This window comes from Hyalella azteca, unplaced genomic scaffold, assembly GCF_000764305.2.
Source record: "Hyalella azteca isolate HAZT.00-mixed unplaced genomic scaffold, Hazt_2.0.2 contig14588, whole genome shotgun sequence".
NCBI classification, from domain to species: domain Eukaryota; kingdom Metazoa; phylum Arthropoda; class Malacostraca; order Amphipoda; family Hyalellidae; genus Hyalella; species Hyalella azteca.
Genome location: NW_025944466.1, coordinates 89,097 through 100,707, shown reverse-complemented (window position 1 = coordinate 100,707; position 11,611 = coordinate 89,097). Strand labels below are relative to the sequence as shown.

The following is an 11,611-nucleotide window of genomic DNA, read 5'->3' as shown; positions in this document are numbered from 1 at the left end:
TTTCAAGTGTACGAATATTTATTTCCCCCCACTGTAGGTATATACCGGTATATACCTTCTCAGACCACCACCACAAACTTGAAACATTTTGAAATCCCCATTAAAGCTCATTCAAATAAATGATTGAGAATTGTCCAAATACCGATGAATTTTTGCACCCAAGTGGGTCATCATGATTGTGTTTGGCCGGGCACACGGGCAAATCAATAGTACGTCCGCTCTCTGCAACTGTTTTGGTAAAGAAAGTGTTTCCCTACTTGGACAATATAGTCCATTTATTTACCTCAGTATCTTCTGTCTCCGAATGTCTTTCTGGCTCAGCTACCATCATACCACTGCAGCAGCCCGGTAACCAATGTGTTAAGGGAGGGTTGCGGGTGCTGCAAAATATCTAACTGATGTGAGTGTCAAGATAGTCAGATAGTCGCCCTAACCACCTCATCACTTATGCTTGTACCTCTCCACCGCGGCTGTCGTTGTGTCTTGTTTGTGCCACAGTCACGGGAAGGCCACCACCGTTTTAGAGATGAACGCTCCAGCCTCCCCTTCCGCTTAGTCTATAGTTCCCTTCCTTTTCACCTCGCACTCCCCACGCCAGGGCCATAAAGGAAGTTGGGGCCAGAACAAAAACAACAGAATGTACATCACCCACCAGCCCCCGTCACCACTCACCAGCCCCCGTCACCACCCACTAGCCCCCGTCACCACCCACCGGCAAGATAGTTCCTGTTCTCAGCGGCCTCATCACTCTCCCGACAGTGCTGCCGTAGGATCTGTATGAAGATCTTCATGGAGCAGATCAGGATGGGGGACAACGTCTTGACGGAGTCCAGGCAGCGGGTGAGAGTCTCACGGTGCACCTGATGGGTGAGCTCCTGGGACCTGTGGTCCACCTCACGCGATACCTGGGCAGGGTACCTTCAGTTACTGGCGTCGCTAATTACCACAAGTAACTCCTGCTATTTAGTATACCCAGCTATTGTGTAAGTACCCCTTTTTTCATTGTGTAAGTACCCCTTTTTCATGTATCAGTTCATGGTACCCCTTTTACTAAGTAACAGTTTAGTTACTTCCAAGTTTATTTATTTAGTTCTTTAGGTTACTTAAGTACATAACATAAATTAAATTATTTTCAGATACATGAACATTTTCTTTATGTCTGGGGAGATATACGTACACTTTCCACATGTACCTATACACTGTATGGGGGAGAGGCATGACCCACCTTGGTGAGGCAGGGGGAGAGGTCCTTGACGAACTGGATGAGGTCCTCCATGGTCTCGATGACCTCGGCCACGGCGAGGTAGTCGAGCACCGTCTTGCACTCGCGGATGATCTTGCGCACCTCGGACTCGTCGAAACACAGCAGGAGGGACGACGTCCCCTGCAGGATACCCCGCGCCCCCTCTATCAGCTTCTTCCTGTTGGGGGACAACCTTGTTAATATGGCGTCCAGGGATGAGGGATGATGTCCCCTGCATTATACCTCTTTACCAATATTTAATACCATTAACAGAAAACAGGCGAGATGATTTATAAATGAAGGAAGTCGTCAGTCCAAGAAAAACAAAACCTTGCAGCAGAGGCAAACAATATTCGAATTCTTTGCGTTTTTCCCTATTTATTATTTATAAAGTACTAGCGTAGATTTTTCAACATTTCTAACTAAGAAGACTGAGTACCGGCAGCGGCAACAAGTCTACACGTCAAAGGATCATGAAGTGAGCCACACTCCAGCGCCATGGTCTGCAAACCAAGCGTGGGGTCTACAAACCTTGTCTGTCAAATCAAATTAAGCTATGGAAGATATTTCCGGTCTAAAATAACTGATACTAGACCCACCTGGCGGGCTGGGAGTATGACACTAGACCCACCTGGCGGGCTGGGAGTATGACACTAGACCCACCTGGCGGGCTGGGAGTATGACACTAGACCCACCTGGCGGGCTGGGAGTATGACACTAGACCCACCTGGCGGGCTGGGAGTATGGGTCGACCTTGAGCATGGAGGAGGCCTCCTCCAGGAGGCGGGCGGCGGCCTCAACCCTCAGCAGCGCCGCGGGCATGTCCTGCTTCAGGAGGCTGTCCTCGCTGCTCTCGATGGTGCTGCGCCCCACCTGCGGGGGGCGTGGGGGACAGGTGCACTCACAATAATTAGTGGCTCATGTCGTACCAAACATTGCCTGGGGGGGAGGCGTGGGGGGCATGTGCACACTTCCAAGATAATTAGTGACTCATGTCGTCCAAATATTGATATATTTTCTTGCCCAGCGCACAAGAAAAGATCAGAAGTAGAACTGATCTGGACTTTTGTGGGAACAGACTGGGTAAAGATGATACACACAAGGACAAAAACTGCATCGTAAAAGTGCAAGGACAAAAGTGCGAAGTGAACAAAGTCTTAACATTTGTTTGAGTGCAGGAAGTGTGTCACTATACAATAGGCTGCATTAATTAACATTGCAGTGATAGCACTATGATGCCGCTAGCTGTGTTACTCGCGGTCACTAGCAAAATTACTAATCTTGTAACAAACTAGTGCAGTGAACAGCCTAGTACATCACCAGCACAAAAAACAGTGCAGTAACAAGTGAAGTTAACTAGTGAGGTGAATGCATCAACAAGCGTAGGACCCAACCGAAGGACCCAGACCCACCTAGAGACTCAGATCCAGAACATGTCCCACCTTTTCACCCACCTTTTAACCACCTTATGACCCACCTTTTCACCACCTTATGACCCACCTTCTGACCCACCTTTTAACCATCTTACGACCCGTCTTATAACCCACCTTATGACACATCTCATGACCCACCTTGACGAGGTTGACGACGGCACGGGACACCGCCAGCACGGGCTTCTCCAGGTCAGGCATGGCGTTGCCATCCTCAGCCTCCTCGTGCAGGATGACCAGCCGCGACACCTGCAGACAGGGGCGTGTCAACAGGGGGGTGTCAACAGGGGCGTGTCAACGGGGGGTGTGGCAACAGGGGGTGTGGCAACAGGGGGGCGTGGCAACAGGGGATGTCAACAGGAGGGTGTGGCAATAGGAGGGTGTGTCAACAGGGGGTGTGGCAACAGGGGATGTCAACAGGAGAGTGTGGCAATAGGAGGGTGTGTCAACAGGGGGTTTGGCAATAGGAGATGTCAACAAGGGTGTGTGTCAACAGAGGTGTGGGTCAACAGGGGTGTGTGTCAACAGGGGAGGTCAACAGGAGTGTGTGTCAACAGGGGTATAGGTCAACAGGGGAGGTCAACAGGAGTGTGGGTCAACAGGGGTGTAGGTCAACAGGGGTGTGGCAACCGAGGGATGGCAACAGAGGTCTGTCTATCAGCAGCACCACCATCACCAATACCACCCCCTCGCTTGTGCCCCCTTACCCTCACTTCTATCTGTACCTCCTTACCCTCATTTCTATCTGTACCCCCTTATTTACAAAAGATTTCGCACTCGAAACTATTTTCCCATTAATTACAATGATGAAATTATTTCTGACTGCTTTCATTAACCGTAGAATCTCTAATAACCCTATCAGCGCAATAATAGTATATATAGAACGAGAAAAATCTGTCATTTAACACTAATATTTGTTTACTTCATATGTCCAATTTCTGAGGACTTGGTTATTCACCACTTGCCTCACGTCCGGACTGAATATTGCCTCACGTCCTGACCAGACGGTCTACGGAAGGTAAACAAACGCAAACGATGTTCGCCAGTTCGTATAAGAAATTTGTAGGAAATTCCTTCGAAAATAAATTTCTAGATTTTTGCTTTCACAAAATTTCCCTATCAAGGAAAATCATAGATTATTGATGGATAATTAAATGCATATTAATTATTAAGTATTATACATTTTCTATCTCTTGTCTCTTGACAAAATGTATGTGCGCGCTACGCCAACGCTTGCGCGCACTGCGCCGACGCTTGCGCGTGCAAGCAGGGATGGCAAGAAGTTGCACCAACTGTGCGCCGCCAGGATGGAATTCTAAAATTTACAGTTCATATATTATTTTCGCTACACCTAGACCAGTTTTTAGATACAACATTATTTGAGGCAAAAAAATAAACTTCTTATAGGCTTAAACACGTATAGGTCTTACCCTCACTTCTATGTGCCCTTACCCTCACTTCTACCTGTACCCTCTTACCTTCACTTCTATCTGTACTCTCTTGTCCTCACTTCTATCCGTACCCTTACCCTGACTTCTATATGCGCCCTTACCCTCACTTCTATAATCAATAATTAATAATTAATAATTAAAATAAATAATAAGTATGTGCCCTTACCCTCACTTCTATCTGTACCTTTTTACCCTCACTTCTATCCGTACCCTTACCCTCACTTCTATCTGTACTCACTTGCCCTCACTTCTATCTGTGCCCTTACCCTCACTTATACCTGTTCTCCTTACCCTCACTTCTATCTCTCCCCCTCACCCTCACTTCCATCTGTGTCTCCTTACCCTCACTTCTATCTCTCCCCTTCACCCTCACTTCTATCTGTGTCTCCTTACCCTCACTTTTATCAACGTCCTTCCTCTCAATTGCCAGACCCGTGTTCACTCTTCGCCCACTCCATTGCATGTATACGTACTATACATATCTCTAATAACTTAAAAGCAAAGAAAATACCACAAAAATTCACACTATCTTTATAGCGAACGTTTCAGAGTCCAGCTCTATCGTCAGTTCGACAATTCTAGAACACAGATAAATCAATAAATAATACAGTCAAGTCTTATCTAACTTATACATATGATCTTATACATATCCCACTCTACTGTATGTCAATTATTTATATTTATGTCCACACCATGTTTACTTTAAGTCTACTCAGTCTGCACTCTGTCAAATTTACTCCTAGTGAACACTAAGTGTACAACTACGTCTACTGCACATGTCCATGTCTTAGCAGGGCCGACCATCCACAGGTGGCCACCTATAACGCACCTATCACCCCGCACAGCAATCCATTACACAGCGTTCGGGGCACCACACAGCAGGACGCGTATGACCCCTGAATAAGTGTGACCATATTTAATGTGACCTCTCGACCCCTTCATCCCTCTGAGAACATGTACACAATATTTCCTTTGTAAACGGGAGATTTGAAGCGGAAAATCTATAAGTGGAAATTCTGGATAGCGGAGTTTGGTTATGAGGAGAGGAAACTGTGGCTATGTCGTGAGTCTTACGATGGTCATGAGTCTTACGATGGTCATGAGTCTTACGATGGTCATGAGTCTTACGATGGTCATGAGTCTTACGATGGTCATGAGTCTTACGATGGTCGTGAGAGTGAGGGTGGCCTCACATGACGCAACAGACGCTCTTTGTTTGCCTCTGGTGACATAATGGCAGCATTGACCGGCATATCGGCGGCCAATCAACAGTTGGCCGGCATATCGGCGGCCATTAAACGGTGGGTCGGCCTAGTGGCGACCAATCATCGGTCAAAAATGTCGCTAGCAGTCAGTATATAAGGTGTGTGATGACGTCACACGCCATAAACGGTATACTGTACAGTCTAGCGAGGAGAGTGCATGGCTAAACCTGTATAGCAGCTAGAGAGCATAGCTAGAGTACAGCTATACAATATAGGTACGGTACAAATACAGTGAACTGTACGTCATGCTAACCTCAAAATAACCTAACCTAACATAACCTGACTAAAATTTAACCTAACTTAACCTTAGCCTAAACTACGCTAACCCTACTAATGCTAGCTTATTAGGAACACAAACTAGGTATATACATTTGCGGTCTGCCGTGTACACGCACAGTGTACAGGCATAAGGTACAGCGTACACTACACACAGTACACACACACGGACACAAACATGTAGGCGTACAGCGAGCGCTGTGTGTAGGTGTGTGTGCTGTGTGTAGGTGTGTGTAGGACGAACCTTATGGGGTGTGTGTGACGCATGAGAGCTGCACTCGTGCTGTGCTCTGCTGTGCTGTACTGTGCAGGCGAGTGCTGTGCAGACGTGTGCTGTGCATGCGTTCTAAGCAGGCGCGGAGTATGCAGACGCGTGCTGTGCACTACGCACGCAGTCGTGTGCTGTGCAGGTACGTGCTGTGCAGACGCGTGCGTGTTGTGCAGACGTGCTGTACAGCGCAGTACATGACTGCTGCGGAAACATGAGCTGTCCTGCAGAGTTCGGCGCAATGCTGATAACCCGCGGCGTTATCTTCATCCGGCCCTTGCCGTGCTGCAGCAGCATGGCAGTTGCAGCACGACAGCGGCGACAGCATGGCAGTTGCAGCACGACAGCGGCGGCAGCATGGCAGTTGCAGCACGACAGCACCAGCAGCATGGCAGTTGCAGCACGACAGCAGCAGCAGCATGGCAGTTGCAGCACGACAGCAGCAGCAGCATGGCAGTTGCAGCACGACAGCGGCAGCAGCATGGCAGTTGCAGCATGACAGCGGCAGCAGCATGGCAGTTGCAGCATGACAGCGGCAGCAGCATGGCAGTTGCAGCATGACAGCGGCAGCAGCATGGCAGTTGCAGCATGACAGCGGCAGCAGCATGGCAGTTGCAGCACGACAGCAGCAGCAGCATGGCAGTTGCAGCAGCATGACAGCAGCAGCAGCACGACAGCAACAGCAGCATGACAGCAACAGCAGCATGACAGCAACAGCAGCATGACAGCAGCATGACCTTGACCGCATGCTGCAGCACCAGCCCCTCGGAATGACAAGATCGCGGTCAGCCATTACAACCTCTACACACCTCAGCATGTATGACAGCAGTAGCGCCTGCGTATTTTCTATTTTTACGTATTATTTTACTGCGTATTTTCTATTTTTACGATTTATTACAGTTTGCCGGGGTTCAAACCCAAGGGAGATGCGAGGGTCAGCCATGTGGCGCGTGGCAGAACAACGGCTCCTTGTGGCCGGAACCACAGCAGCAGCGACAAGAACATCAAAATAACAATAAATTAGCATTAGCATGAATAACACTAGCAACACATGAAGAAACCATTACAGCGCCAGCAATATCGTAGAAAACAGCAGCAGCAACAAAAAACAGTAACAGCAACGCCAGCAAAAACAACAACAGCCGCAACAGCAGCAAAAATAGCAACAACAACGGCAGCAACAGTAAAGACAGCGGCAGGGGAGGAGGGGGGTGTGCGCGTGGGTGCCCGCGCCCCAAGGCCGCGCAGGTGCAGGGGAAAGTTTTGTCGTCTCAACCCCTGTGAGGTTTAGTACACACCCCGCCCCCTTACAGTCCCCTCCAGTCCCCACACTGTAGAGGGCTGCTGTCACCCCTCCAGTCACCACACTGTAGAGGTAGAGGGTTGATGTCACCCCTCCAGTCCCCACACTCTACACCCTGAAAAATGAATGGTAATATTGTCCAAATATAGACACCCCGTCTTTCCGCCAGGATGAGCGAGCAGAGCGAGGTTGCAGCTTTGATCCACCCGCCCTTTTGTCGGGTCAAGAAGAGCGTCGCTTTTCAGACAAACCCTCACTGATTTCATTGAGTACACCGTGCACCATCTGCTGCAGTGCACCGTGCACCATATGCAGCACGACACCGTGCACCATCTGCTGCAGTACACCGTGCACCATCTGCTGCAGTGTACCGTGCACCATCTGCTGCAGTGCACCGTGCACCATATGCAGCACCAATGTTCATCAAAAACCATCTGCACAAGTACGTTCCTTTGTTCACGGTGCAGCTTTACGAGCACCGTATAAGAGCGATCGAGAATCCCACCCCACGTTACGCCCAAAATTCTAATGGCGTTCGCAGCGTTCCAAGGACATTCCAGCGACCAGCTGCGTACCTACAGCGTACCAACTGCGTACCAACTGCCTGTCACTTGCGTACAAATCTTTCTACGAACAGTTTTCATCGCAAACATGCTTCGCTTCGATAAGGAATAAACTGCGTGGAAACACACAACTAGAGCAAATGTTCCAACACACAACTAGAGCACATGTTCCATGTTAATAAAACAATTTATGTTATATGCTGAGCTTGTCGGCATAAATCGGTCAACGCCTGCGACTTCATTTACAAGATCTACATGCAGCCAACAGCTGTTCTGTTTGCTTACGAAGAATTGCATTTCAAATACAATTACAATTATACAGTCATGACGGCTAGGCTTCATGCACGCATTTATTCTTGAGCAGTGTCAGCATTACAGCACAGCGTTTCACTTAAGAAATCAATAAACGACTTGAAACAAATGAATACACTAAAAAAATTAGTGAGATTTCCTGAAAATAGACCCTGACCCAGTTTAGCCCATTAAACTAGGCGCATTTTTTAATTTTAATTTAATTGGGCTGTGAGAAAATGGATCAATGTTAGAACAATAAGACCTGCTTATTTTTCTGAGAGTAGAACTGACATCTCCCTCCGCTATGCTCATGCAGCCAACAGCTGTTCTGTTTGCTTACGAAGAATTGCATTTCAAATACAATTACAATTATACAGTCATGACGGCTAGGCTTCATGGACGCATTTATTCTTGACTGCAGTGGCAGCGTCAGCATTATAGCACAGCGTTTCACTTAAGAAATCAACAAACGACTTTAAACAAATGAATACACTCAAAAAAATGAGTGAGATTTTCTGAAAATAGACCCTGACCCAGTTTAGCCTATTAAACTAGGCGCATTGGTGCTATACGTCTGCTCTTTGCTTGGGCTGTGAGAAAATGGATCAATGTTAGAACAATAAGACCTGCTTATTTTTCTGAGAGTAGAACTGACATCTCCCTCCGCTATGCGGCAGGAATGAGCGGCGGCAGAGCAGGAATTGCGGTCAGAAATTTGGGTCTCGCAGGGCGGTGCTTTTTGTGCGAGCCTGTTAACCTTTGCGGCAGCGGCAACCGCGGGTACACTCATACAAATGTATGGTATGCTGTCTAAATAGAGACACACTTGATGCATGTAGCACTGATGCATTCTTTTACTGGGACAAACTTGGTCAGGATGACCCATGCAAGGGAAGAGTTTGCATCGCTCTTTGGGCAAATTCTCACACTCATTTCACTGAGAGTTACGTCAGACACATTGAGCGTTGATTGAGCAAGCCATGTTCTCGTTGCGACTAAGAGAACTGCAGCCTAAAATGTACAACCAGGAATTAAGTTAGCAAATATCTAAGTTTATTAATTAAACCAGTAGTTAAGGCCATTAGTATAAGGTCAGTAAGTAAGGCCAGTAAGCAAGGTAGTTATGAATTAAATTGTGTTCTATTCGGTATACCTATGTTTTGCTAGCGTTTTGTGTAACAGGATATTGAAAAAAATTTTAGGATATCGTCTTTCGTTTGTTACAAGCTTTTTTAATGATTTTGGTAATAGTATTTTGTGATGATTTTGACACCCATGTGAATCGTGTGCAGACTATTTTGAAACGATCGCAGGAGGTAAGAATACCGATAAACAGTAAGAAATGAAGAGGATTATTCTAAATGATGGAGCCAATCTAATAAATTCGTATTTATCTAAGTATAAATTAAAAATGAATAATTTATAGGTACACCAATGGAAAGAGAAAGATTCAAAGTTTTTTTTACATATATGTAAATATTCTATATGCCCCCTTGTGCTGCACGGCAAACATCTAATTGGTAGCCAAACTCTGCTCAAACTCGTTAAAAATTTGTGCCCAACGTGTTGCATGTTTAACTGATATGCTAAAGGACAAAACGATGTATTGTTTCGGACTGCAATCCAGAGTCAATGTTTCAGAGAGGCCATTGAATTAATTGCTACAAATTTTGCACTCAACATTCCTCGTCCTGATAAGCAATTCATACTTCAGATGGATGCCAGCAGCCAAGGCATTGCAGCAGTAATTACATTGGTTAAGAAATAAACGGTAGCTATCGACCAGTAGCCTTCATAAATAGCAAGCTCAATAAAGCGGAACTTAACTATTATGCAATAGAATTGGAATGCCTGGTTATTATATGGAGCGGTAATATAATTACTTCCATCATTATTTGCACAGCAAGCACTTCATAATGTGAACTGACCCCGCTCCCCATCTACAGCAGGATGGTGTCATTTGATTTACAAGGATATGATTTTATGAGAGAATATATCAAGGGAAGTGACAATTTTCCAACTGACTTTTTCATAATAAATTTGTAGTAGATTACAACCAATGTATTTGTGCAGTATTTGATTTTGTCTTAGATCGCTTGATAATGCCGGTAAACGTTTATTGAGTTTTAATCGTAAGTTAACGTTCTGTCTTTGTGTGGGTTTATGTGGTTATGTAAGGAATTTGTCGTGAAGACAAAATAGCGGTTAAACCGATTATGAAGTATGTTTGAAAAGCGGACCGGAGTTCACCAGAGACTTAGTAAGGTATTTAATATCTTAGGTTATTGACGCTTAGCTCTCCTCTTCTTCTGAATTCGGCGGCCGCGGAGATGCTTTCCGACGCTTCTATCACGTGCACTAAATAGGCTTATATAAGCTTATATAAATATCCTTCTTGAGAGTGTGATGTTCCTATATATAACTGGAACATCATAACATCATAACATAACTGATCTATGTTCCTATATAACTGACAGGGGGATGAACCGTACGAAGTTATGACAGCAGCCGTAAAACATACTGCGCAACACATGTGTGCCACACAGCGCCTGTGTGTAACGTGTGTGTCAACATTGGGCGCGTGCCAGGTTAAGTAGCAAATGAATGGCTTCTACGAGAATAATAATTAGCAGCAGTAGAACATGCCGGCGACGTGACTCTTACGAGACGAGGAGAGACGAGTGGAGACGAGGAGAGATGAGTGGAGACGAGGAGAGATGAGTGGAGACGAGGAGAGATGAGTGGAGACGAGGAGAGATGAGTGGAGACGAGGAGAGACGAGTGGAGACGAGGAGAGATGAGTGGAGACGAGGAGAGATGAGTGGAGACGAAGAGAGATGAGTGGAGACGAAGAGAGATGAGTGGAGACGAGGAGAGACGTCGGCATATTGTGCTTGTCTCCGGCAATCACCAGATAAGCAGGACTGTCTCCGACAATCACCAGGTCAGTAGGATTGTCACGACCAATCATCAGATCATCAAGATTGTCTCCGGCACTCATTAGGTCATCGGGATTGTCTCCGACAATCACCAGATCATCAGGATTGTCACCATCAATCATCAGATCATCAGATTCTCCAACAATCACCAGATCATCAGGATTGTCACCATCAATCATCAGATTATCAGGATTGTCTCCGACAATCACCAGATCATCAGGATTGTCACCATCAATCATCAGATCATCAGGATTGTCTCCGACAATCACCAGATCATCAGGATTGTCACCACCAATCATCAGATCATCAGGATTGTCAACGACAATCACCAGATCATCAGGATTGTCACCACCAATCACCAGATCATCAGGATTGTCACCAACAATCGCCAAATCATCAGGATTGTCACCACCAATCACCAGATCATCAGGATTGTCACCAACAATCGCCAAATCATCAGGATTGTCACCACCAATCACCAGATCATCAGGATTGTCACCACCAATCACCAGATCATCAGGATTGTCACCACCAATCGCCAAATCATCAGGATTGTCACCACCAATCACCAGATCATCA

The 11,611-nt window shown here is 46.3% G+C and overlaps 1 protein-coding gene across 1 annotated transcript in view; it reads right to left on the bottom strand.

Moving 5' to 3' along the window:
* Positions 1-714: 714 nt before the first annotated feature.
* LOC108665625 (vinculin) overlaps positions 715-11,611 on the bottom strand; it is a gene marked incomplete at its 3' end in the record, with an annotated part of 14,358 nt that continues 3,461 nt past the window's right edge. Inside the window, 4 exon segments of the mRNA XM_018152400.2 lie at positions 715-905; positions 1,226-1,421; positions 1,971-2,116; positions 2,815-2,922. Coding sequence (XP_018007889.1) covers positions 715-905; positions 1,226-1,421; positions 1,971-2,116; positions 2,815-2,922 — 641 coding nt within the window.